Raw genomic sequence first — 24,370 nt, 5'->3', positions numbered from 1 at the left:
TTGTAAATACTTTTATAGGTTCTGTTAATATTATCTCAGGAATAATGTTGTCCTACCATCATTAATATGTCTCCCATTGTATTAACGACTGCTGGAATTACTGGGTCAATATTGTTACTACAAGTTGTGTAACCCTCAGTTCTGTTATAAATGTGCAGTGAAAGTAAGAAGAATGGACATAGGTAGGAAGGGTTCCAACGCGCAACATGGTCGCTTAATATAAATCAATAAAGCCTTTGGCATATTCTTTCTGCACTGAAATTCTTGTGTTTTCTTTTAATAATTCTTTTTGCACAAAATGTTTAAATCTTTGGAGTAATACTTTAATTAAGGTGTCTTCTTCTTATAGGAATGGAAGGATGAACTCCTGAAATGGGATCCCAACCGATACGAAGGCATCAAGGAGGTGCTCATGAGCGCGAATGCCATCTGGACGCCGGAGCTGGTCCATGTCAGCAGGTTATAATTTCTTTGTTGAATATCACAATAAAGTAAGGAAGCAAACTCTTAGTATTCATAGTCACTGACTCAAAGTTTCTGTGCCAGGTAGCGGTGATTTATAGTGTCTCATTACTCAATATATACAGGGTGAAAAGTATTTAAACCGACAAACTCTGGGAGGTTGTAGGGGACATCAAAACAAATATTTTTCCCTAATGTCAATTTTCCCTATGATGAGTATTTAAACTGGTAGAGGAAGATTTCTCTGACGGCAAATTAATCAAACCAACAAACACTTTTCCATTTTTTTATGACCAAGAGAAAACACATTAACACAACCCAATTTCAATTACAGCAGATTTTCAAAAATGCCTCCATTGACACGTAAACAAAGGTTACACCGTCAGGTCACGTTCTGTCTGACACGGGCAAAAACCCCAGGAGTATCCTGAATTGTTCCTGCTGCTGCTACTATCCGGGCAACAAGATCCTCTTCTGATGCAACAGGAGTTGCGTAAACAAGGCTGCGCATCTCTCCCCACACAAAAAAGTCCAGAGGGGACATATCCGGGGATCGAGCAGGCCATGGTACAGGACCACCTGTGCCAATCCATTTTTCTGGAAACCATCGGTCCAGGAATCGTCGCACACGACGACTGAAATTTGCCGGCGCCCCGTCATGTTGGAACCACATGCGTTGTCTTGTAGGGAGCGGGACGTCTTCCAGCAATTCTAGCAATGCTCTGGCGAGAAAATTGTAATAGTGCCTGCCCATTTAATGGCCTAGGTAGCAGATACGGCCCAATTAAACAGTCCCCAACAACACCGACCCACACATTAACGAAGAACCGCACTTGATGAGCGCTAGTAACTGTGGCATATGAGTTATCCTCACTCCAAACGTGCGAATTGTGCATGTTGAAGACTCCATTACGCCCGAACGTTGCTTCATCGGTAAACAACACAGAGGCTGGAAATGTAGGATGCATTTCACACTGTTCCAGGTACCACTGCAAAAACTGTCCTCTGGGTGGATAATCAACTGGTTCCAGGTTGTGGACACGCTGCAAGTGAAATGGACGTAGCAATTGCTCTCGAAGGACTGTTCTTACATTCGTCTGATTCGTCCCCATGTTATGTGCAATTGCACGAGTGCTGATTGAAGGATCCCGCTCCACATGCTGCAAGACAGCTTCCTGAAACTGCAGCGTTCTTACCGTGCGACGGCGCCACTGCCCAGGTAGTCTGCTAAATGTCCCGGTCTCACGCAGACGTTGGTACACAGCAGCAAAGGTCGTATCATGCGGGATACGGCGATTAGGATGTTTTTGTTGATAAACCCGCTGTGCAGTTCGTCCGTTGTGGTGCGCTACCTAGTTCGCACCAACCATACCAGTGTACTCACTCCAGGTTTATCGCTCCATTAGTTAACAGAGACACTGCGCTACTACACTGCTGGACAGCAGTTGCCTACAACTGAAGAGTGTAATACGCCCTCTAACAACTGAAGATCGTAATATCGCCTCTAACGACTGAAGAGAGTAATATGACCTCCACCGGTTTAAATAATCCTCATAGGAAAAAAGGCATTAGGGAAAAATATTTGTTTTGATGTCCCCTACAACCTCCCAGAGTTTGTCGGTTTAAATACTTTTCACCCTGTATATCTAACTCGACTTGACATTTACGTACAAAGTATTATGTGTTTCTAGCTAACTATCTTTGGTAAACTTACGTACGGCCAAATCACTTTTCTCTCGATCTTATAGGGAACACTCTGCTATTGTACACTCCTGGAAATGGAAAAAAGAACACATTGACACCGGTGTGTCAGACCCACCATACTTGCTCCGGACACTGCGAGAGGGCTGTACAAGCAATGATCACACGCACGGCACAGCGGACACACCAGGAACCGCGGTGTTGGCCGTCGAATGGCGCTAGCTGCGCAGCATTTGTGCACCGCCGCCGTCAGTGTCAGCCAGTTTGCCGTGGCATACGGAGCTCCATCGCAGTCTTTAACACTGGTAGCATGCCGCGACAGCGTGGACGTGAACCGTATGTGCAGTTGACGGACTTTGAGCGAGGGCGTATAGTGGGCATGCGGGAGGCCGGGTGGACGTACCGCCGAATTGCTCAACACGTGGGGCGTGAGGTCTCCACAGTACATCGGTGTTGTCGCCAATGGTCGGCGGAAGGTGCACGTGCCCGTCGACCTGGGACCGGACCGCAGCGGCGCACGGATGCACGCCACGACCATAGGATCCTACGCAGTGCCGTAGGGGACCGCACCGCCACTTCCCAGCAAATTAGGGACACTGTTGCTCCTGGGGTATCGGCGAGGACCATTCGCAACCGTCTCCATGAAGCTGGGCTACGGTCCCGCACACCGTTAGGCCGTCTTCCGCTCACGCCCCAACATCGTGCAGCCCGCCTCCAGTGGTGTCGCGACAGCCGTGAATGGAGGGACGAATGGAGACGCGTCGTCTTCAGCGATGAGAGTCGCTTCTGCCTTGGTGCCAATGATGGTCGTATGCGTGTTTGGCGCCGTGCAGGTGAGCGCCACAATCAGGACTGCATACGACCGAGGCACACAGAGCCAACACCCGGCATCATGGTGTGGGGAGCGATCTCCTACACTGGCCGTACACCACTGGTGATCGTCGAGGGGATACTGAATAGTGCACGGTACATCCAAACCGTCATCGAACCCATCGTTCTACCATTCCTAGACCGGCAAGGGAACTTGCTGTTCCAACAGGACAATGCACGTCCGCATGTATCCCGTGCCACCCAACGTGCTCTAGAAGGTGTAAGTCAACTACCCTGGCCAGCAAGATCTCCGGATCTGTCCCCCATTGAGCATGTTTGGGACTGGATGAAGCGTCGTCTCACGCGGTCTGCACGTCCAGCACGAACGCTGGTCCAACTGAGGCGCCAGGTGGAAATGGCATGGCAAGCCGTTCCACAGGACTACATCCAGCATCTCTACGATCGTCTCCATGGGAGAATAGCAGCGTGCATTGCTGTGAAAGGTGGTTATACACTGTACTAGTGCCGACATTGTGCATGCTCTGTTGCCTGTGTCTATGTACCTGTGGTCCTGTCAGTGTGATCATGTGATGTATCTGACCCCAGGAATGTGTCAATAAAGTTTCCCCTTCCTGGGACAATGAATTCACTGTGTTCTTATTTCAATTTCCAGGAGTGTATTTGGTCGCGGGTGGGCGTCCTGATAAAGGAGACCCCAATAAAGCATAGTTTTTTATACGGAAATATTCAAAGAACTCTGTTTCCATCTGCTTTCCCTCGGAACTGATTACTGTGACTCTACAGCCACTGTGCCTGTAAAATTCACCAGGGAAACTACTGTCTTGATTTAGAAAAACTGTGTTCAACCATGAGACTTGCACGAAATAAGGTGCAATTCGTTGCGGAATTACTGATACGCCTGTATTTTTTTGTTCCTGGACAATGTAATTCTTTGTGTCGTATTGTTAGTAATTGAGTACCTGATACGACAGTCAAAATAGTAAACGCATTAACCCTGCCTACTGTACTTGAATTTGGTACAAGATGACAGACGTTTGTGGCACGTCATCTGATGCACGGACAGCTCTGTTATCTTGTTGCTGTTTAATTGAGTTCCATTCATTTAATTTCGAAGTCCTTTTCGTAGACTCTTGCCAGTACCACTGAAATAATATAGCTCCAGTAAAAAGGAAAAGAGATCGTTCAAATGGCTCTGAAGGAAAAGAGATATATATCATATTTTTGTAGCTATAAAAGTTCAAAAATTTCCTCAAGTAGTCATAAAAGTCGTCACACTGTCCCCTGTAACTCAGTGAAGACCTCACCAGGATACGTTTATTCGTTTTGGGTACATTCGAGGTGGCCTGTCTCAGCTGCCTCGCTGCCTCCCCCGACATACAAAAGTCGACAGCTTCCATTCGATTATGTGAAGAGAGTAAAAAATTCTTAATTGAGAAAAGATTTGGGCATTGAGACTCAATACCACCGCAACTATTTTCTACAGTCCTGGAAGAGGTCTTCCGTTCATTTAACTGGGACGAAGAAAGCACACAAATAAACGGATTCTTTTTTTTCTGAACCACCTTCTAACTGCAGGTAGTACTGTTTTGCTAGATTCAGATCCAGAACAACTTCAGCAAAGGGTGGAGAAACTGAACAGAGCAAGTGTGACAGCAGGACTGAAGTTTAATTACGATAAGACAAAGTAGTGTGCGGTCAGTAAGCTGATAGGAATGTATTAACAATTAATGATTAATTTACTGAAACAATTGACTGATTTGTAAACTTACTGCAACTGAAAACAATAAGAGGGTGAGCACTTACAGAAGTAAAGAGGAGGCTAAAAGTAGTGCGGGGCTCGTTAGGGAAACTGAATAATGTATTCCGAAATGAATTCCCAATGAGCTCTATTTGGAGAGCGTGTAACTAGTGTACACTGCCAATACTAACTTACAGAAGGGAATCGTGGACATGAAATGCACAGTTAAAGCATGGTGGTTGTCCAAATAGTAAGGGAAATCTGCATGCCGGCTGTAAAGAAAGTAAAGAATCGTTAAAGAAAAAATACACGTATTGAGATTATGAAACTGACTGTAACGAAGCTGAAACGCAGATAAACTTGGCATCTGACGATATAAAATGAGAAAGGGTTGCCGGAGAAGGTTCTGTGTTGGATTCCTCACGGTATGAACCGGCCCAGAGGACGACCTAATGGAAGATATATTAAAACAAGCAGGACAAACTTGATGCTAGAGGCCGAAGATTGTGAAGTAGGGGAAATTGAAGAGTGTCATTTCCATCAGAGAATAATAAATATCTGGTTGACTAAGATAATTACTTCGTTCACTTAACCTGCACCGGGGCCACAGAGTATGATTAATGAATTAAAAGTGTTTTGCCGAAAAGGTGTTTGCTTTTATACTAGCTCGTACTTGTGGTTGCTGTGAGTGACTGTATTGGGTGCTGGGCACCCAATGCTTCCGCCGCCTCGCTACATTAAGGTGCAAAATGTTTTGAGTACAATATCACATTTGGATATCGTGTTTTCATAAACCTACCAGCTATTTACAGCCATCCCTGTATTAATAGGACATAAAAGCTACGTATCGGTACGTTAAAGGTTCGTCCTCCATAGCTGGCAACTTCTGAGTAGCATACTTGAGATGAAAACACCGGGACAAAAATTCAACAGGTAAACGTCAAAAAATGGTCATATTAGCCTCAAGAGATTTGTATTGTCATTGACAATGATTAGAGACCGGATTATATGCATTTACATGTTGCATATGCATTTGGATATTTGGCTCCTTTTCACCGGTTATTGAATATTGTAGCTAAAAACTAGTGATGATAGATATTTTCGCTCTATGTTCACAATGTTTTTAAAATTTAGACGGGCAGTCTCTTGTTTGATCTAGTTTTGATGTCTCACAAGTTGACCGTGATCTAGAGCTGCGTACAATCGCTAACTGAGAGGCTACCGCCTAGCAAAATCATGAAAGAAGAGGAACAAGAAGTCAGAGTCAACGCACCTGCGCCCGCGCCCCCATTAAATTTCCTCTGCTGTGATGCCGTACGCGTCGACAACAATTAAATTAAGCGGATAAATGATGATGGCGCCCTCTTGGGTAAAATATTCCGGAGGTAAAATAGTCCCCCATTCGGATCTGCGGGCGGGGACTACTCAAGAGGACGACGTTATCAGGAGAAAGAAAACTGGCGTTCTACGGGTAGGGGGGGTGGAATGTCAGATCCCTTAATCGGGCAGGTAGGTTTGAAAATTTAAAAAGGGAAATGGATAGATTCAAGTTGGATATAGTGGGAATTAGTGAAGTTCGGTGGCAGGAGGTTGGTTGGTTGGTTGTTTGGGGAAGGAGACCAGACAGCGTGGTCATCGGTCTCATCGGATTAGGGAAGGATGGGGAAGGAAGTCGGCCGTGCCCTTTTAGAGGAACCATCCCAGCATTTGCCTGGAGTGATTTAGGGAAATCACGGAATACCTAAATCAGGATGGCCGGACCCGGGATTGAACCGTCGTCCTCCCGAATGCGAGTCCAGTGTCTACCCACTGCGCCACCTCGCTCGGTCGTGGCAGGAGGAACAAGACTTTTGGTCAGGTGAATACAGGGTTATAAATACAAAACCAAATAGGGGTAATGCAGGAGTAGCTTTAATAATCAATAAAACAATAGGAATACGGGTAATCTACTACAAACAGCACAGCGAACGCATTGTTGTGGCCAAGATAGACACGAAGCCCACGCCTACGACAGTAGTACAAGTCTATATGCCAACTAGCTCTGTAGATAACGAAGAAATTGAAGAAATGTGTGATGAGATAAAAGAAATTATTCAGATAGTGAAGGGAGACGAAAATTTAATAGTCATGGGTGACTGGAATTCGATAGTAGAAAAAGGAAGAGAAGGAAACGTAGTAGGTGAATATGGATTGGGGGTAAGAAATGAAAGAGGAAGCCGCCTGGTGGAATTTTGCACAGAGCGTAACTTAATCATAGCTAACACTTGGTTCAAGAATCATAAAAGAAGGTTGTATACATGGAAGAAGCCTGGAGATACTGACAGGTTTCAGATAGATTATATAATGGTAAGACAAGGATTTAGGAACCAGGTTTTAAATTGTAAGACATTTCCAGGGGCAGATGTGGACTCTGGCCACAATCTATTGGTTATGAACTGTAGATTAAAACTGAAGAAACTGCAAAAGCTGGCAATTTAAGGAGATGGTACCTGGAGAAACTGACAGAACCAGAGGTTGTACCGAGTTTCAGGGAGAGCATAAGGGAACAATTGACAAGAATGGGGGAAAGAAATACAGTAGAAGAAGAATGGGTAGCTTTGAGGGATGAAGTAGTGAAGGCAGCAGAGGATCAACTAGGTAAAAAGACGAGAGCTGGAAGAAATCCTTGGGTAACAGAAGAAATATTGAATTTCATTGAAGAAAGGAGAAAACGTAAAAATGCAGTAAATAAAGCAGGCAAAAAGGAATACAAACGTCTCAAAAATGAGATCGACAGGAAGTGGAAAATGGCTAAGTAGGCATGGCTAGAGGACAAATGTAAGGATTAGAGGCTTATATCACTAGGGGTAAGATAGATACTGCCTACAGGAAAATTAAAGAGACCTTTGGAGAAAAGAGAACCACTTGTATGAATATCAAGAGCTCAGATGGAAACCCAGTTCTAAGCAAAGAAGGGAAAGCAGAAAGGTGGAAGGAGTATATAGATGCTCTATACAAGGGCGATGTACTTGAGGGCAATGTTATAGAAATGGAAGAGGATGTAGATGAAGGTGAAATGGGAAATATAATACTGCGTGAAGAGTTTGATAGAGCACTGAAAGATCTAAGTCGAAACAAGGCCCCGGGAGTAGACAACATTCCATTAGAACTACTGTCAGCCTTGGGAGAGCCAGTTCTGACAAAACTCTACCATCTGGTGAGCAAAATGTATGAGACAGGCGAAATACCCTCAGACTTCAAGAACAATATTATAATTCCAATCCCAAAGAAAGCAGGCGTTGACAGATGTGAAAATTACCGAACAATCAGTTTAATAAGTCACAGCTGCAAAATACTAACACGAATTCTTTGCAGACGAATGGAAAAACTGGTAGAAGCCGACCTCGGGGAAGAAAAGGTTGGATTCCGCAGAAATATGGGAACACGTGAGGCAATATTGACCTTACGACTTATTTTAGAAGCTAGATTAAAAAAAGACAAACCTACATTTCTCGCATTTGTAGACTTAGAGAAAGCTTTTGACAATGTTGACTGGAATACTCTCTTTCAAATTCTGAAGGTGGCAGGGGTAAAATACAGGGAGGGAAAGGCTATTTACAATTTGTACAGAAACCAGTTGGCAGTTATAAGAGTCGAGGGACATGAAAGGGAAGCAGTGGTTGGGAAGGAAGTGAGACAGTGTTGTAGCCTCTCCCCGATGTTATTCAATCTGTATATTGAGCAAGCAGTGAAGGAAACAAAACAAAAAAAATTGGAGTAGGTATTAAAATCCATGGAGAAGAAATAAAAACTTTAAGGTTCGCCGATGACATTGTAATTCTGTCAGAGACAGCAAAGGACTTGGAAGAGCAGTTGAACGGAATGGACAGTGTCTTGAAAGGAGGATATAAGATGAACATAAACAAAAGCAAAACGAGTGTAATGGAATGTAGTCGAATTAAGTCGGATGATGCTGAGGGAATTAGATTAGGAAATGAGACACATAAAGTAGTAAAGGAGTTTTGCTATTTGGGGAGCAAAATAACTGATGATGGTCGAAGTAGAGATGATATAAAATGTAGACTGGCAATGGCAAGGAAAGCGTTTCTGGAGAAGAGAAATTTGTTAACATTGAGTATAGATTTTAATGTCAGGAAGTCGTTTCTGAAAGTATTTGTATGGAGTGTAGCCATGTATGGAAGTGAAACAAGGGCGATAAATAGTTTGGACAAGAAGAGAATAGAAGCTTTCGAAATGTGGTGCTACAGAAGAATGCTGAAGATTAGATGGGTAGATCACATAACTAATGAGGAGGTACTGAGTAGGATTGGGGAGGAATTTGTGGCACAACTTGACTTGAAGAAGGGATCGGTTGGTAGGATATATTATGAGGCATCAAGGGATCACCAATTTAGTATTGTAAGGCAGTGTGGAGGGTAAAAATCGTAGAGGGAGACCAAGAGATGAATACACTAAGCAGATTCAGAAGGATGTAGGCTGCAGTACATACTGGGAGATGAAGAAGCTTGCACAGTATAGAGTAGGATGGAGAGCTGCATCAAACCAGTCTCAGGACTGAAGACCACAACAACAACAACATTTTAGTCGCACGTCCGTAGTTTCAGCTTAGCTTTCCATTTACTTGTACATAGGTGAACGTGTTTACGACGTGCAGTGTGTAACGTGTTAGGCACCTCTCCGCCCGAAAAAAGAAACGTCGTTTCGTGGATAGATGACCATCCTGGAACATTTACATATGACGGAATTATTTTATATTGCCGAGTCTGCGAGAAAAACGTTTGGTGCGAAAAAAGTTTCAAATAGACCAGCATGTGAAGACAAGTCATTATATTGTAGGAATGCAGAAGAAAGGATCACGACAACAACTTCTGACAACAGCAAGTTGTAGTAGTAGAGATTTGTCCAAAGGTAACCAATATCAGTTGGTTTAAGATAGATCTATGTGAAGCATTCACTGCAAGCAACATTCCTCTTCACAAAATTACAAACCCTATCCTCAAAGGCTTCCTGCGCAAATTCTGCTTAAAACAAATTATGCCAGATGAGTCAATATTGCGTAAAAATTACATACCGACAATTTTCGTAAATATTCTGGAAGAAATACGCAATGAACTCAAGGACAGCATTATCTGGAATTCAGTTGACGAAACTACAGACACTTGTGGTCGTTACACTGCAAATTTAATTGCTGGTGCTTTAAAAGGAGAGCGTTCTTCTTCCTATTTAGCGGCCGGCAAAGAACTTGAAAAAGTGAATCATTCTACTATCGCTAGATTTGTGAATGAGGCTATTAGAAAAATATTTCCAGAATCTTCTGCAGATGAAAAGGTGTTAGTGTTTAATTGTGATGTTGCTCCCTATATGATCAAAGCAGGAAAAGCCCTACGAGTATTTTATCCCAATTTGATTCATGTGACCTGCTTTGCTCATGGAGTACATCGCCTTTATGAAGAAGTACGTTCCACGTTTGTGAATGTAAATAAATCTAAAGGCTCCTGCTTGCTTCAAGACCTACAAAGAAAAACTACCAAATGTATCTTTACCCCCAAACCAGTGGTAACTCGTTGGGGTACGTGGGTCAAAACTGTGTTGTTTTACAATGAACATTTCGAGGCCATTAGAGGGGTGGTAAACAACTTCGACATCGCCGAGGCTTTGGCAGTACGCCAGTGCAAGGAAGCTTTTAATGATTCCTGTATTAAAAAAGACGTTGTTGTGATTAGCACTCATTTTTCACATATATCTGCAAGCGTTAAAAAGCTTGAAACTCAAGGTTTAGCGATGAATGAATCTATTCAATTAATGAATATTTTAGTGAATTCCTCAGTGCCAGAGGTATTTCCAAGAAAATTTAAAGAAAAGTTTGAAAATATTTAAAACAATAACCCTTGTGCCAAATTGATAGTTTTATTAAGAGACAGGTGATCTTTCACCAGAAACAGTAAGTGCCAACATAGCACCGAAATTCAAATACTGCCCAGTTACCTCAGTTGATGTAGAACGTTCCTTTCCTGCTTATAAAAATGTTTTGAGAGATCGAAGATACAATCTTACTACCGAACATTTGGAACACTACTTGGTCGTTCATGTTTACAATAGCAGAAAAATGTAAAATAAATTATAAATGATGCTTTGATCCAATAGTATTAATTAAAAGTTAATACTGTTAAAAAATCATGATTGTATGTTGTGTTTTAAATAAAATATTGTAGAGTTTTTGAGCGTGCCCCTCTGCATGCGATATATCTCGAAGTTGGTCCTGTGCATACTGATCATGCATTTTTAAACATTTTTCATGCATATTTGCATGCACATTTTAAGATTTTTGTGATGCATATAATGATGATATGTATTGCCACGTAGAGGACTGAACGAGCTGTACTTTTTGGAAATCACAGACTGTTTAAGGGGTAGTTCAATAATTTTTCCGAATATTTGATTTATTGCACTTTAATTGCTGCAGTTCTGTTGGTCTTGATTATGAAGGTTTCATCATCAGCTAAGAGCTCTATTTCTACATTATTTGTTGAGAATGGAAAGTCATTTACATATAGCAATAACAGAAATGGCACCAGAATTGAACACTGTGGAACACCTGTTGTAATTTATCCACACTCAGGAGAAGAGTGATCCTGAGAGCTGCATGAGCTATTCATCACGAACCTTTTCTTCATGTCGGTAAAGTAACTATTGTGGTTCTGCCCCAGGGGCGTAGTCGGCAATTCGCTGCAGCCCATGATGCCACGGGGCGGGTTCTGCCGCGTCGCGACAGATGGCAACGTGTCGTGTATGGTGGATGCTGAGTACTACTCGCACTGCGGCGTTGACTTGGCCAAGTGGCCGTATGACACACACACGTGCTACCTCATCTTCATCAACTGGCTGGATCTCGACGACGAGGTCAGCATCAGGCTGCGCAATGGCACGGGGGTGAGTATGCCAAGGGCAGGTACTGTCTAGGATTGGAAATGACGATGATGATCTAGGTAAAATTAATGCTTGTATATTCCTGGAGTTCCCAGTCTGTGTGCAATGGTAAATGAAGAAAACTTCATAAGTCAAGAGCGCTACAAAAGAATTTTAGTTAATGACCGGTTTCGCAAGAGATATTCTGTCATCGTAGGATCTTATGTTTTAAAATGTTTACAACACATTATCCATAAGTGTTAAAAGTCGGTTCACACTGGAGATGTTAGTGGGAAGTGCATATGCAATGTGCAGCGACTTGTAGTATTAATGTTGTAAAAAGTTAAAAGTTACGTTGTAAAAATTTTAAAGCATAAGTTACGATGATGGCAGCACATAGCCGTCGAAACTGGTCATCCAACAGAATGCTTTTCTAGTGATCTTGGGTTGTGAAATTCTCTTAAGTTGTTGTAAAATTAATGAGTAAAGCAGGTGGCTAAAAACTAGTGAACTTTAAATATAGTTTTAGTGAAGGCTAGCAATAGATTCGGTGGAATGTAGAGGAAAAAGAAGCAGTTACTACAAGAATCAATATGGTGAAACTAGGTAATAAAACACAGCCAAACCAAGTTATCCTGCGCTCCTGGCAGATCGCCGATTCTGACCCTCTTCCTTCATCTATAACAAACTTACTGCATTTTTTCTGTGAAGACTTAGCAAATTATATAACTGATTGATTAGATTTAGTAGAAAATAAAGCATTAATGAAAAATTTTACTTAAGTGATCTATATTGGTAAATTTAATGTACATAATAAGTCAAATGTACGGCTGTAGTACAAAATCTATATCTTGATGTTTCTGGGATTGGTTGTAGTGTGACATATAAAAAGCTCTGATTTTATTTATTCCTCATACATTGTTAATAGTGCACAGTTTACTAATCATGAGTAAAAGAAAATGGTCTGTGGTTATATGTGAGAGAATATTCCTTTACAGGCCTTCATTGTCTCACTGATATCAAGTTTAGCAGTTCTGTCATATTCTACCAACAAAATAGTAAATTTGTCTGCTTTCATCCATGCTTCAAATTAGTTTGCAGAAACATGTAATTGAAAAGGTACCCCCTAAAGGTCGTAACTTCGACATGTGCTATCGAGAGCTTCCTTGCACTTAGACGTGCAGTTAAGTAATTTTTTTTCTTTCGAATAACCCATTTGGAGGATACGATGAATCAACTTTGGCTACTCTTCATTGTATTAGATTTCTTCAGTTTCCAAATTTCCTTCATCCTTTTAGAGTGTTGTTCCCTTTCTTCTTGAGTCCACTTTCGTCTAGTTATTTTCTTTCTCTCCTGAAATTATGCCTTTTGAACTGCCTTTCTGAAATGTGTTCTGTTTTCTATTGTGTCTATTGTAACTCCAGCATTTTCAATGTCCTTTTCAGTTTCTATGAACCATGCTGGTTTGGATTTATAGCTATTGAGTAATGTGAATATCCGCTTGGTTAGTCTGTTGTTATCCATTCTGAATATATGTCCAAAAAACTGTAGTCTCCTCTTCCTCATTACATCAGTTAGTTTCTCCGTTTTCAGATATAGCTCTCTGTTTGGTCTTAACCTGTATTCAGCATTATCGTTTCTTTTAGCTCCCAGTATTTTCGTTAAAATTCTTCTTTCGACCTTCTCTAGTTTCTCAAGATCTCCATTTCTTGTTAGTTTAAGTGTTTCTGCCGCATAGAGAGCTTCAGGTCTGGCCACTGTTTGGTAGTGTCTTAATTTCGTGTTCCAGGACAAGGATTTTTTATTATAAACGTTTTTGGTCATATGAAACACTGTTTCCATTTTGTGCACTCTAGTTTCTATAGCTATCTTTTCTTTGGCATTGTATGTAATCCACTCTCCTAGGTACACTCCTGGAAATTGAAATAAGAACACCGTGAATTCATTGTCCCAGGAAGGGGAAACTTTATTGACACATTCCTGGGGTCAGATACATCACATGATCACACTGACAGAACCACAGGCACATAGACACAGGCAACAGAGCATGCACAATGTCGGCACTAGTACAGTGTATATCCACCTTTCGCAGCAATGCAGGCTGCTATTCTCCCATGGAGACGATCGTAGAGATGCTGGATGTAGTCCTGTGGAACGGCTTGCCATGCCATTTCCACCTGGCGCCTCAGTTGGACCAGCGTTCGTGCTGGACGTGCAGACCGCGTGAGACGACGCTTCATCCAGTCCCAAACATGCTCAATGGGGAACAGATCCGGAGATCTTGCTGGCCAGGGTAGTTGACTTACACCTTCTAGAGCACGTTGGGTGGCACGGGATACATGCGGACGTGCATTGTCCTATTGGAACAGCAAGTTCCCTTGCCGGTCTAGGAATGGTAGAACGATGGGTTCGATGACGGTTTGGATGTACCGTGCACTATTCAGTGTCCCCTCGACGATCACCAGTGGTGTACGGCCAGTGTAGGAGATCGCTCCCCACACCATGATGTCGGGTGTTGGCCCTGTGTGCCTCGGTCGTATGCAGTCCTGATTGTGGCGCTCACCTGCACGGCGCCAAACACGCATACGACCATCATTGGCACCAAGGCAGAAGCGACTCTCATCGCTGAAGACGACACGTCTCCATTCGTCCCTCCATTCACGCCTGTCGCGACACCACTGGAGGCGGGCTGCACGATGTTGGGGCGTGAGCGGAAGACGGCCTAACGGTGTGCGGGACCGTAGCCCAGCTTCATGGAGACGGTTGCGAATGGTCCTCGCCGATACCCCAGGAGCAACAGTGTCCCTAATTTGCTGGGAAGTGGCGGTGCGGTCCCCTACGGCACTGCGTAGGATCCTACGGTCTTGGCGTGCATCCGTGCGTCGCTGCGGTCCGGTCCCAGGTCGACGGGCACGTGCACCTTCCGCCGACCACTGGCGACAACATCGATGTACTGTGGAGACCTCACGCCCCACGTGTTGAGCAATTCGGCGGTACGTCCACCCGGCCTCCCGCATGCCCACTATACGTCCTCGCTCAAAGTCCGTCAACTGCACATACGGTTCACGTCCACGCTGTCGCGGCATGCTACCAGTGTTAAAGACTGCGATGGAGCTCCGTATGCCACGGCAAACTGGCTGACACTGACGGCGGCGGTGCACAAATGCTGCGCAGCTAGCGCCATTCGACGGCCAACACCGCGGTTCCTGGTGTGTCCGCTGTGCCGTGCGTGTGATCATTGCTTGTACAGCCCTCTCGCAGTGTCCGGAGCAAGTATGGTGGGTCTGACACACCGGTGTCAATGTGTTCTTTTTTCCATTTCCAGGAGTGTATTTAAAGGAATCTGTTTTGTGTATTGTGTTGTTGTCAACTGCAATATTTTGAGGAGCATCACAGATGTTTGTCATAAACTTTGTTTTTTCATAGGATATTTGTAGTCCTACTTTGGCTGCTTGTTTTTGTAGTTCTATTATTTGTTCTTGGGCATTGTCTAGTGAATCTGTAATCAGTGCCATGTCATCTGCGAAGGCTAAACAGTCGACAGTGATCTTGTTTGGATTTCTCCCTCTTTGAATCCCTTTAGTATTGATGGCCTTCCTCCATTCTCGAACTACCTTCTCCAAGACGCAATTGAAAAGCAGAGGTGACAGACCATCTCCCTGTCGAACACCTGACTTTATTTCAAACGATTTTGAGAGATCTCCCGTAAATTTTACTTTCGATTTTGTATTTGTCAAAGTACCTTTAATTATTGCAGTTGTTTTAGCATCGAGTCCCAATTCTTTTAAGATATCAAGCAGTATATTTCTGTTAATTTGTATCATAGGCTTTTTTAAAATCCACAAAAGTAATTACATATTTTAAGTTCCTGATTTTCCTCATTTCTATTATGTTCTTTAAATTTAGTATTTGTTCTGCACATGACCTTCCCTTCCTAAATCCAGCCTGATACTCTCCTAGCTGTTTGTCAAGTATCTCTTCTGCTCTTTTTAAAAGCGCCTTAGACAAGATCTTATAGGTCACTGGTAAGAGGGAGATTCCCCTATAATTGCTAGGATCTGTTTTCTTCCCTTTTTTATGTAGTGGATGTATTAATGCAGATGTCCAGTCTGGTGGTAATCTGTGTGTTGTGCAGATTTCTTTTAGTATTTCTGATAGACACTGTATCATGTTGTCACTAGAGTACTTCCATAGTTCAGCAACTATACTATCCTCTCCAGGGGCTTTATTATTTTTAAGCTCTTTTATGATTTCTTTTATTTCTTCTGTGGTTGACGGCTTGGAGTCTGGTGGTGTTGGGTTTACAATATTGAAATTAAATTTTTCTTTCGGTGGATAACAGTTATGTAGTTCTTCAAAATATTCAGCAAGTATTCTACAGTTCTCTATGCTATTGTATGCAGTTTCCTGCGTTTTTGGGTCCGTGAAAAATAGACTAGGAGGAGAATATTTCTTTAAGTTACTTTTGAAAGTTTTGTAAAAGTCCCTAGCATTGTTCTGTTTGAAGTTGGAGTCTATTGATGCTAGTTGGTCTTTTATGTATTGAACTTGGATCTTTTTAAGGCCTTTTGAAGCTTGCTTCCGGGCTTCTTTTAGGGAAATCCTATTTTTATCATTTTTGTTGGCATTCCAAATGTTCCAAGCTCGTTGTCTTGTTAGGATTAGTTTGTCACACTCATCATTCCACCAGGCATGTTTCCATTTTTTGGTAAGGAGAATGGTTTCTTCTGCTGTCTGTACTATATCTTTTTGAAGTTGTTCCCATGTTTTAGGTGTTTTCTTTTCCAAAAGTGTCCTGAAATTGTGTTCCTTAGTTAATTTCTGAGTGTCAAACTTTTTAGGTTGATATTAGCTCTTTCTTTTATATATTGGTCTAATTTTGAATTTAACGACGGATAGATAGTGATCGGAATCTAAACTTGCACTCTTAGCAACTTTTACATTGAGTATCTCTGATGCAGACAGTCTGCTTATAGCAACATGGTCAAGTTGTTTCTCCCCACAGACTGGATTCGGGGATACCCATGTAGTTTGTTGTCTAGGGAGTTTTTTGAAATATGTAGACTTTAGAACTATGTCATGTTCTCTGCATAAACTAATAAGTCTTTCTCCATTTGCATTGGTTCTTTTATGTGCAGGGAATTTGCCTACTATGGATTGGTGATGACGTTCTTTGCCGATTTGAGCATTAAAGTCTCCCAAGAATATTATTGTGTTTCTGGATGAAATCTGGTCTAAGGTGTTAGACAGTTCCTGCCAAAAAATTTCATTTTGTTCTTTTTGTGTTCTGTTTTTCTCATTTGTTGGTGCATGTGAGTTTACAATGGTATACAGTTTGTTTACTGATTTGAAGGTTAATGTTGAAAGCCTTTCATTGACAGATTTAAATTCTACTATCGAGTTTAATATATTTTGGTTTACAATGAACCTGTTCCAAATTGGGGTACATTCTTCATAACTCTTTTTCCTGGCTTCCCTTTGAAGATTCTGAATCCCTCTGAATCAAATGAATGTTCATCAGTATACCTTGTTTCTTGGAGTGCAGTTACCATTATATTTTTCTGTTTTATAAAATTTATTAACGTTTTAAGTTTTCCTGTTTTTAGAAGTGAGTTTACGTTGAACGTTGCCAAGAAGTTTATATTTTTGTGTTTAATTTTATTTGTTGCTTGCTTAAGGCGGGTTTCAGGATGCTCCGACTCATCCTTCGCACATTGCTGTAGGCCCCCAGAATCCGAATGCCTACTTTTAATTTCCTTAGAAATTGGAGATTGGTTACTCCCTGGGGTAAAATCTCTTACAAGGTGCGTATCCATTGTTGATTGTTTGTTGGGTTAGGGGAACAAGTCCCCTAAGGATTCTATTCGAGGTTATTAGCTCCGAGGAATGGTTTTCAGCCGCACCACTGGTGGACAGACGCTGACCACTCAGCCGCTTGTTTCAAGACAGACGCCAAGTGGATTTTTTTCTTTGGTTGCCTCTTCCGCTAGTTCCGCCGTACCGGGAACTATTCCCTCCGCCTTCACTACCGTTGAGGTCTTCACTGTAGTCCTAGCAAGGAGCCCTTACAAGGTGCTATCACCCGGGCCAGGTGAACCTTGGTTTTTTAACGAGGTTGTTACTCCTCCCCCTCCTCCTTCCTCACCTCTTGTATGGTGAGGCCCCGGGCTTGGGACCGGCGTAGCGGAGTTGCAGTTAAGTAATATTAAACAGTTAAGTAATATTAAACTCGTCTGAAATAGTCGCTCCCGCCGGAGACGGCCGCTGGCACTCGTAAGACCTGCAATAGCACGTGCTTTGACGTAGGCTCGTGGGCCACCGATCTGCACCAATGTCCCTCTAGCGGCGAGTTTGGAGCCTCAGAGCTCTCTTACAAGGACCACACCTTCCTCCGTAACCAGTGGCACTACGATCCCTTCATCGCTTTTCACATTACAGCTTTCGGCTCTTTCTTTCTAAATCCACCTGATAAACGTTGCTTGGAATCTTCCAGTGGATGTGAGAGACACCTTACAGGCAGTGAGTATTACTAGTTTTTTAAATTTTAATGTGAAAATAGATGAAAAACTGGGGTTGCTCAGGAAATCATGGAGGGACGTCTTGGGAATTCCTAGGAAGGATAGGGAAACAAGCAAATATTAAGACAGGTGACAGAACTATTTGGAACACTATAATGAAAGTGAAGTGGAAGGGACGGGACGCACGCTAGACGAATGGACATAGATTCACCAACGAAGTTCTTTGCTGGGTTCCAAGAAGTGAAAACTACCCTAGACGACGCCTCAGCGGAAGGTGTGTACATGACAATAGTAAACGTGCAGGAGCAACTGGCATCTTGAATGCGTATTTCTAAAGACCATGGGAAAGTTTAAAGGAGGCAGTGGATGTCGTCTGGCTAATTATGGGTTTGTTGTTGTGTGGGCAGAGACTATAAAACTGCCCGCATCTCGTGTTCGTGCGGTAGCGTTCTCGCTTCCCACGCCCGGGTTCCCGGGTTCGATTCCCGGTGGGGTCAGGGATTTTCTCTGCCTCGTGATGGCTGGGTGTTGTGTGCTGTCCTTAGGTTAGTTAGGTTTAAGTAGTTCTAAGTTCTAGGGGACTGATGACCGTAGCAGTTAAGTCCCATAGTGCTCAGAGCCATAGACTATAAAACTCCTCGCCCCCTTATTTCAACAATTGTTTCAGATTATACTAACAGTGTTCCAGTTGCAGCGACGATCGGTACTTTACCGACCTCACGCCGCTATTGTGTTTCCCAGACAGTTGTCACCCATTCGCGTGAGTGGTCACACACAGAAACGATTTTTTGCTCGCTTTCTGTTACAGTTCTCCATCAAGCATGTGAAGACACAGCGCGACTGGGAATTGGTGTCTGTCAAAAGTGAAGAGATTCCCCGCCAGAACGACGATCGCAAAGGCTTCCGTAAAATCGACTTCTACTTCACGTTCAAGAGGCATGCAGAGGGCTACGCCGCCACCGCTCTGGCTCCGGCAGTAGGTGGGCAGCGACAGCCTTCCTTCCCACTCTTCACTTGCAAGCACTCTCTGACACTTAACGTTGTCTGCACGGTTAGATGTATTTCTTGTCCGTAGCTATCAGCCACTCAGCGCAACGTTGAAGTTCTTGTTTTAGTGCTGATGTTCGCACATCTAAGCGCCCCCAAAAGTAATTTTGTTTGCGATATTGAACAAGACATTACTGTAACGCTACGACATTATCGTTTTTCAGTTAGAACTGTTTCTCGAAACTCGCGACATGACGATTTGGTACTGAAGATTTGAAAAGAAGAGTTTCCAACCAGTTCTGAATTACTGCAGTGATAAATGGGTTTTTAATTAGGGTTTCCCAGTTTGAAATGGAGCTATCCATATTGTAAATTGCTTGTAAAGACAGGGAAACAAACAAACTTTTCCTGTCTTTTCCGTACTAGTATATATTTTGAGTGTAGTTCTTATTTTATGAGCAGTCACTTGTATTATGAAAAGCGCGTCAACGGCGAGTACACATTCCGTAATTAACCAGACATGCTTCGTACTTTACAATCTTAAACATTAATTTTAAGTGAGCAAGGATCGTTTCAATAGCACATTTCATGAAAGTAAACCTTCGTTGGTTCATCAGTCACAGTCAACAGTGCACTTTCCTAGCTTGTCTGCTTCTCAATTTGGGAGTTTTGATTAATTCCTTTCTTCGTTTTACACTGTAGTTCGCTGTTGCCCGGATTATCAAATAATTCCCATTAAACAAATTATAAGGTCACTCTCACCGAAATGTTAAGTTTAGAATGCATAACAAGTTCAGTGAAATCCATTTACTGGAAGATAAGTTCGCGCACTCGCTGCTCCATAAAAATTAATTAAGCTAATCTCCAAACGACTAAGTACAAGGTTCTATTTATTTTTTCCCAATTCATAGATGAATTGTATTTGAACTAGAATTGAAAGTAATTATTAAAACAGCGCAGCTCGGAGAAGCAAATCTGTGTGTGAACGTGACACACGGTCGACTCTTGATGGTTGGGCCCCAAAACCTAAATCTCACTGACTTAGGAATTATTAGGAGCCTGACAGTTTATCTCCAGGAAATGTGTTGCAAACCTTGCTTGTTGTAATAATCTGGCAGAGAGTATTATTAGTAGCCTCAAACTTTTCACAGATGTTGCAGTTACACTCCTGGAAATGGAAAAAAGAACACATTGACGCTGGTGTGTCAGACCCACCATACTTGCTCCGGACACTGCGAGAGGGCTGTACAAGCAATGATCACACGCACGGCACAGCGGACACACCAGGAACCGCGGTGTTGGCCGTCGAATGGCGCTAGCTGCGCAGCATTTGTGCACCGCCGCCGTCAGTGTCAGCCAGTTTGCCGTGGCATACGGAGCTCCATCGCAGTCTTTAACACTGGTAGCATGCCGCGACAGCGTGGACGTGAACCGTATGTGCAGTTGACGGACTTTGAGCGAGGACGTATAGTGGGCATGCGGGAGGCCGGGTGGACGTACCGCCGAATTGCTCAACACGTGGGGCGTGAGGTCTCCACAGTACATCGATGTTGTCGCCAGTGGTCGGCGGAAGGTGCACGTGCCCGTCGACCTGGGACCGGACCGCAGCGACGCACGGATGCACGCCAAGACCGTAGGATCCTACGCAGTGCCGTAGGGGACCGCACCGCCACTTCCCAGCAAATTAGGGACACTGTTGCTCCTGGGGTATCGGCGAGGACCATTCGCAACCGTCTCCATGAAGCTGGGCTACGGTCCCGCACACCGTTAGGCCGTCTTCCGCTCACGCCCCAACATCGTGCAGCCCGCCTCCAGTGGTGTCGCGACAGGCGTGAATGGAGGGACGAATGGAGACGTGTCGTCTTCAGCGATGAGAGTCGCTTCTGCCTTGGTGCCAATGATGGTCGTATGCGTGTTTGGCGCCGTGCAGGTGAGCGCCACAATCAGGACTGCATACGACCGAGGCACACAGGGCCAACACCCGGCATCATGGTGTGGGGAGCGATCTCCTACACTGGCCGTACACCACTGGTGATCGTCGAGGGGACACTGAATAGTGCACGGTACATCCAAACCGTCATCGAACCCATCGTTCTACCATTCCTAGACCGGCAAGGGAACTTGCTGTTCCAACAGGACAATGCACGTCCGCATGTATCCCGTGCCACCCAACGTGCTCTAGAAGGTGTAAGTCAACTACCCTGGCCAGCAAGATCTCCGGATCTGTCCCCCATTGAGCATGTTTGGGACTGGATGAAACGTCGTCTCACGCGGTCTGCACGTCCAGCACGAACGCTGGTCCAACTGAGGCGCCAGGTGGAAATGGCATGGCAAGCCGTTCCACAGAACTACATCCAGCATCGATCGTCTCCATGGGAGAATAGCAGCCTGCATTGCTGTGAAAGGTGGATATACACTGTACTAGTGCCGACATTGTGCATGCTCTGTTGCCTGTGTCTATGTGCCTGTGGTTCTGTCAGTGTGATCATGTGATGTATCTGACCCCAGGAATGTGTCAATAAAGTTTCCCCTTCCTGGGACAATGAATTCACGGTGTTCTTATTTCAATTTCCAGGAGTGTATATACATGACGAAGTACTGTCTGAGAAAGCTGAACATGTATGTCGTAAGGTATTGATAAAATTTCAAAAAGGTGCAAAGGCTGGCAGATATATAAAATTGTGGAGTTACCTGCGGACTGCAGTTGGAATTTGAGAAAGCGACGAATGAAATCGTCTGAATCTGGAGGCACGCAATTAATGAACCAACGGAGGGTTACTTTCATGCAATGTTTTATTCAGACATTCATTGCTCATTTAAAAGAAAAGTTTAAGCTAATAAAATAGGGGTTATGGTCAAGTTAATTACAAAACGATATTAATACTGCTGTTACAGTATTGTTATTAAACCCCAATGCATAATATATATAACTGTACATAAAGTGCGAACTGAATTCAATACAAGGCATGTATACTAAGACGGAGAAGATAGGGAGGATGGGAAACTGTTCTACACACGTTTGTCTACGCATTAATTAGGATAACTCTTGTAAGTGCTGCATGCTTCAGAAGGATGACCGTACCCTCATCCAGTCTGTCTCCTGATCCATTGTTAATTTTTCTGTTTTTTATGTCTTCACTAGTAATTTACAACATACATGTCCTAATTACTCGCTGGGAACCCACTTGTTTCGGGTGGTTTCCCCATTAAATAGCCCATTTTCTACTACCGTATGTCAAAGTCGATAATACATGCGGATTATAAATTTCCATTTTCAAACACATCAGAAGCTTGGTTTCTAAAATTCTGTTCAGTTTTCCAAAATCTGTCTAGACCATTTGAACTCTTCTGTTTGTATATGCTCCAGTTTATCCAGTCACTCTTTTCAAATGCTATAAATTTAAAAACTCAGCACTGTGTTTTTACTTCATTGTTGATGTGTATATTTATATTTTTCTCCCTTACTTGTAGACGAATTTATTCTCACTACGTTTAATTTTTCAATCCTTCTTCCAAACATTTTCTTTTAATTTCTTCCATTCGTTTTTGAAGTTTATCTGCAATAAAGGAAAAACAAACAATATCGCAACAGGTGATTAAAATTCCACGACGCTTCGACCGATATCTCCTCGGTCATTGTCAATTTTTAAATGTCTGCTGTGTCGCCGTGGCCTTGTTATATGACCGCACTGCTACCTGTGACGTCACTGGTGCCCTCTTCCTCGCCAACTGGGGCAATGTTTACGTCCGGCGTCCGCTTCAACCTCTCGAAGTCCGGGTCTCAGGTTGTGCTGAGCTGCGAACCACCGTCCTTTCTAATGATGTTTTCATATACTTTTATTTCTACTGCTTCTTTTATGACGCTCTCATAGGATCCGTTTATTTTCATAACGATATATACGAGATGCGACGATAAAGTAATAAGTCTGATTTTCTTTGCAAGATGTGGCAACCCTGCAGGTTTGCGTAGGCACAATATCTTTGACCTTGGTCTATAAGCTGCTTCTACTCGAAGCGGCACATAGATACAACTGCTCAGTAGTGAACTGTGCTGTAATAAGTTAAGATGTGTCTGTGTCTCTCGTCACGGAAATGGAACCGCATAATATTGCGCAACGGTATGCCAGTTCTTTTTGCTTTAAATTGGGTGAAACCGCGACGACAACTTACGGTAAGCTTCAGAAGGCTTTTGGAGAGGAGGTTATGTCAAGAGCTCAAGTTTTTCGTTGGCATAAAATGTTTAGTGAAGGCAGAACGAGTATTGAAGATGAAGACCACAGTGGACGACCATCAACCTCACGGACAGATGTCAACTTGGCCAGGATGCGTGAACTCGTACGATCTGATCGAAGATTATCCGTGAAAATGATGGTAGAAGAACTGAACATCAATCGATAAACGGTTCGTCTAGTGATAACTGAAGATCTTGGTATGAGAAAGATTCGTGCAAAAATTGTCCCCAAAAATCCCCCACCACAACAGCGAGAAACACGGAAAAATGTGGCAACCGATCTGTTAGAGCAAACGGAAATCAATCCTGAACTGGTGAGTCGTGTTATCACTGGTCATGAAATTTGTTTTTTTTCAGTGCGATCCAGAGACAAAACGCCAAAGTTCGCAATGGTGTTCAAAGGGATCACCCAGACCAAAAAAAAGCTTGCATGTCAAAGTCAGAAGTGAAATGCATGCTTGTGTGCTTCTTTGATTCCAAGGGAAATGTTATAAAGAGTGGGTGCCTCCTGGACAAACAGTTAACCAATATTACTACAAATTAATTTTTGAAAAGTTCGTAAAAGAGTTCTTCTTGTCCGTGCCAACATTGCTGATAAATGGATTCTGCATCACGATAATGCGCCATCCCACACTGCTCTGTCAGTACAGCAATTTTTAACCCCAAAACAAATTTCAGTATTACCACAGCCACCTTATTCACCAGATATCACTCCGTGCGACTTTTTTTTTTTATATTTCAACAGTCAAAACGGCGGTCTAGGGACACCATTTTCAAACAACACAAGATGTCCAAAAAGCTGTGACGAGGGTCTTGGAGGATATTACAGAAGATGAGTTCCAGAAATGTTACCATCAATGGCAGAAGGTCTGGAAAAAGTGTGTGCTATCAGAAGGGAACTACTTTGAAGGGGAAAACACTAAATTTGAATAAAACATTTTTTTCACATCGGTCCCATTACTTTCTTGTCGCACCTCGTATTTCGTCGGATAGAAT

The 24,370-nt window shown here is 43.1% G+C and overlaps 1 protein-coding gene across 1 annotated transcript in view; it reads left to right on the top strand.

The window, feature by feature from the left end:
* Positions 1–24,370, top strand: part of LOC126191103 (neuronal acetylcholine receptor subunit alpha-10-like) — a 141,867-nt gene that overhangs the window by 57,524 nt on the left and 59,973 nt on the right. The window contains exons 4-6 of the mRNA XM_049931840.1: positions 350–459; positions 11,440–11,662; positions 18,965–19,136. Of these exons, the coding sequence (XP_049787797.1) occupies positions 350–459; positions 11,440–11,662; positions 18,965–19,136 (505 nt within the window). The remainder of the gene's footprint in view (positions 1–349; positions 460–11,439; positions 11,663–18,964; positions 19,137–24,370) is intronic.

Source organism: Schistocerca cancellata, chromosome 6 (genome assembly GCF_023864275.1).
Source record: "Schistocerca cancellata isolate TAMUIC-IGC-003103 chromosome 6, iqSchCanc2.1, whole genome shotgun sequence".
In the NCBI taxonomy this organism is placed as follows: domain Eukaryota; kingdom Metazoa; phylum Arthropoda; class Insecta; order Orthoptera; family Acrididae; genus Schistocerca; species Schistocerca cancellata.
Note: the sequence above shows the minus strand (reverse complement) of the source record. Positions and strands in the feature narration are given on the sequence as shown.